The sequence below is a fragment of the Olea europaea genome, unplaced genomic scaffold, assembly GCF_002742605.1.
Source record: "Olea europaea var. sylvestris unplaced genomic scaffold, O_europaea_v1 scaffold2101, whole genome shotgun sequence".
Classification (NCBI taxonomy): domain Eukaryota; kingdom Viridiplantae; phylum Streptophyta; class Magnoliopsida; order Lamiales; family Oleaceae; genus Olea; species Olea europaea.
This window is the reverse complement of record NW_019238950.1, coordinates 192,253-196,345: the sequence shown is the minus strand read 5'-3', so window position 1 is coordinate 196,345 and position 4,093 is coordinate 192,253. Positions and strand designations below refer to the sequence as shown.

At 37.7% G+C, this 4,093-nt stretch overlaps 1 protein-coding gene across 1 annotated transcript; it reads left to right on the top strand.

Moving 5' to 3' along the window:
- LOC111380159 (subtilisin-like protease SBT4.14) lies at positions 1–3,727 on the top strand. Its single transcript, XM_023003644.1, has 11 exons — positions 1–120; positions 279–370; positions 572–669; positions 750–893; positions 976–1,081; positions 1,345–1,858; positions 2,053–2,150; positions 2,237–2,461; positions 2,557–2,665; positions 2,749–2,962; positions 3,058–3,727. The coding sequence occupies exons 1-11, from the start codon at positions 22–24 to the stop codon at positions 3,600–3,602; spliced, it is 2,244 nt and encodes a 747-aa protein (XP_022859412.1). The 5' UTR covers positions 1–21; the 3' UTR covers positions 3,603–3,727.
- Positions 3,728–4,093: the final 366 nt, after the last annotated feature.

Sequence of the window (4,093 nt, the reverse complement as noted above, 5' to 3'; positions counted from 1 at the left end):
TATATGAGTTGATGGTTTAAGATGTCTAAGAGGGTTTACATTGAGTTGCTTCCACTGTACAGTCTTTTTCTTTTCCTTACCTTTGCAGGTCTTGAAATTGCCTATGGGAATCTGCAGAAGGTAAACATTAGTCAGCTCTTCCAGTAAATTAGAAAAAATGAACAACAGAGTCACAAAAAAAGGATTTGTGTAGCTTACTCTAAATTTATTAGGAACATGTCTTAGTTTATGTTTTGAGTTTTTGGATTATATCAATATTGTGATCCTATTCTTTGCAGGAATTTTACATTGTCTTCTTGAGAGATCATCCAGTGACTGATAGATTGGCACTCAAGACACATATTGATGTCCTTTCATCCTTGAAGGGAAGGTTGGTTGAGTATATCTGATCTCCGTGTGTGTTTTGAGTTTATATATATGAGTATATACATAGATATTGCAATACGGAAACAAATTTATGTTCATGAAATTTCCAAATTTATGAGTAATGACAAGTGATCCAACTATCCAACCTCGGCCCCCTAAAGAAATTAATCTACAAGAATGACTTGTGAATTCCATATTGGAACAGTGAAAGTGATGCCTCAGAGTCCCTTGTTCATAGCTACACAAGAAGCTTCAATGCATTTGCAGCAAAACTGTCGGAAGATGAAGCAACGGCATTATCTGGTATGTTAATTAAACCGTCATTTATGATTACATCTTGTTTTACCGTTTGGAGGTCATGAAGGAATATTTTTTTTTTACAGATATGGATGAAGTACTTTCCATCTTCGCCAACCGGTATCACAAATTACATACCACTAAATCGTGGGAATTTATTGGGCTAAATCCATCGGCAAGAAGAAATTTTAAAACTGAGAGCAACATCATAGTCGGTCTACTGGATACAGGTAGAAAACCATTAACTAAACGAATAAAAATTTGGTTTCTTGTTATAATTCTATGTTTATCAATATTCTTATCATGTACCAGGAATAACTCCACAATCCGAGAGCTTTAAGGATGACGGGCTTGGCCCTCCACCAGCAAAATGGAAAGGAAGTTGTGGACCCTTTGTAAATTTTTCAGGATGCAACAAGTAAATTCAAGTCCAGTACCTTATCTTTTTTTATTTCTCCCCCAGAGAAAAATATATTCACAGAAAAATATCTCACGCGAAATGTGACATATAGAAGAAAATCTGCACAATGGACAAGAGACTATTTGTTTCTCTGTATCGGATGATGTAAACTTATGATTAGGACAAAGGATTTTCTCCTAATTATCTCTATTGTATTTAGGTAATTCAATATTAACTTATAATTTTTCCTCTTCTGATCCACTTTGCTAATGCTTATGAAGCAAGCTTATTGGAGCAAGGTACTTCAAGTTGGACAAACAGCATGACCCAAACGACACCCTATCACCAATAGATGTGGATGGCCATGGAACTCACACATCATCTACTCTAGCAGGAAGTCTAGTTCCAAATGCTAGCCTTTACGGGCTTGCCAAAGGGACTGCACGTGGCGCAGTGCCCTCTGCTCGGGTGGCTATGTACAAAGTCTGTTGGGTCACCTTTGGGTGTTCAGACATGGACATTCTAGCTGCATTTGATGCCGCCATTAGTGATGGAGTGGACATTATATCCATCTCGATTGGTGGCCTTACAGGCAGGTATACCTCAGACTCCATAGCAGTTGGAGCATTTCACGCAATGAGAAAAGGGATCCTCACTGTGGCCTCTGCTGGAAATGATGGACCCAACCATGGAACTGTTTCGAATCATGCACCATGGATTTTCACTGTGGCAGCTAGTGGGATTGATCGTCAGTTAAGCAGCAGAGTCGCATTGGGCAATGGACAAATGGTAGCTGTAAGTTTTTACCTTCTTAGAAGATAGTTTACAGAATGTACATTGGTAGCATATTTGGTTGGGATGATTGGATAGCACTATACACTCCTAAAAGAGAAAATGCATCTAAAATCTTGCTTATCATATTGTTGAGTCTTGTCCACTGCATAGCAGACACGACCTAGCTTGAATGAATAAATTCACGTATTTCACAGGGAGTTGGAATAAACACATTTGAACCAAAGCAGAAGTCGTACCCTCTTGTTAGTGGGGTTGATGTAGCTAAGAATGCTGACAGTAAGGATGAATCAAGGTATTAGCATCATTAATAAGCATTAGACAATGAAAAACAATTTCGCGAAAGAAATTTTTACTTACCCCTTCTCTTGATATCACAAGATACTGTGGTAAAGATGCAATGGATCCCAAAAAGGTGAAAGGAAAGCTTGTTTACTGCAAGCAATCTTCTTGGGGTGCTGATTCTGTAATCAAAGGTCTGGAAGGGATTGGCGCTGTTATTGAGACTGAACAATATCTTGATGTAGCCCAAATCTTCATGGCTCCTGCAACCATGGTTAATTCCAGTGCAGGGAAAAAAATCGATGACTATATACACTCAACAAGGTGATCATATAGCCCGAAAACCATTTTATAGCTGTTTGAATATTCAACAGTTGAAGTACATTAATTATAAAGTATTCTACTTCTACGAATTGCAGATCACCATCAGGGGTGATATACAAATCCGAGGAAGTTAAAATTCCAGCTCCATTTATTGCTTCATTTTCTTCCCGTGGTCCTAATCAAGGTTCACAACGTGTTCTCAAGGTATACATTAGGATTTTGAGGTTTCCTGTCTGTTGCTTAAGACTAGGTTTCTTTTAACTAGTTTCTGATGAAACAAAGAACAGCCTGACATTGTAGCCCCTGGAATCGATATCCTGGCATCCTACACTCCTTTTAAATCACTGACCGGCTTGGAAGGTGATACCCAGTATTCAAAATTCACCTTCATGTCTGGCACATCCATGGCATGTCCACACGTTGGTGGTACAGCAGCTTATGTGAAGTCATTCCGTCCCAGCTGGTCTCCCGCTGCAATCAAATCTGCCATCATGACTTCTGGTAAATCAGCATTCTTAATTTGAAAAAATAGTCAATCCAGCCAAAATCCTATGAAAACTCGTATTTCGTACTTAATAATAATCACTTGTTAACAGCAACACCCCTGAGCTCTAAAGTGGACAGGGATGCTGAATTCGCATATGGCTCTGGCCAACTGAACCCAACTAAAGCAGTTAGTCCCGGACTAGTCTATGACATGGATGATATGTCATATATTCAGTTCCTATGCCACGAAGGTTATAACGAATCATCTATAGGGAGTTTAATTGCTCATGTATCAGTGAATTGTTCCAAGTTGCTTCCTGCGAATGGTGAAGATGCTATAAACTACCCTACAATGCAACTAATGCTGAGGAGTGATCAAGAGCCAACTGTAGGTGTTTTTAGAAGGAGGGTCACCAATGTGGGCCTTTCCGACTCCGTCTACAATGCCACCATTAAGGCTCCAAAGGGAGTGAAGATTACGGTGAAACCAGTGACTCTCTCCTTCACTCGCCTATCACAGAAACGAAGCTTCAAAGTTGTAATAAAGGCAAATCCAACGTCCAGTAAACTCATTTTATCAGGTTCACTAACATGGAAAAGCTCTCGATACACTGTAAGGAGTCCAATAGTTATTCATAACCCTTGGGCAGATTAGTGTAAATTCATCCATTGTTGCATATAGAAATCATATCAAAAGGCCAGTGCATATTGACATATTCAGATAGTAACTTCTTTTGCATATATGGGCATGATAATGACAATATCACCATTTCAGACATAGTTTATGTATACTTGAACAGAAAATAGAATTAGTGAAAATGTTTCAAGGGTGAAAATGAGTCATTCTTTTAATTCACAAATTCTCTTGATTGTTTTATGTGTTGTCATATTAACAATAACACATAAACCTAATCAGTATTTTTAATAAATTTGTGACATCGTGTTAATACAAAATTTTATTGGCCTAACTAGAAACAGAATCTAAATAAAGTGATTGGTGTATTGATCTTTAATTAGTGCCGTCATCCTCAAATTGAATGTTCGGCAACATAACTATAAAAAATCTTTCATAATTTTTTCTTTTATTTAATATACTATAAATATATTGACATTAATAAATTATCCCAACATAATTACTTTTAATAA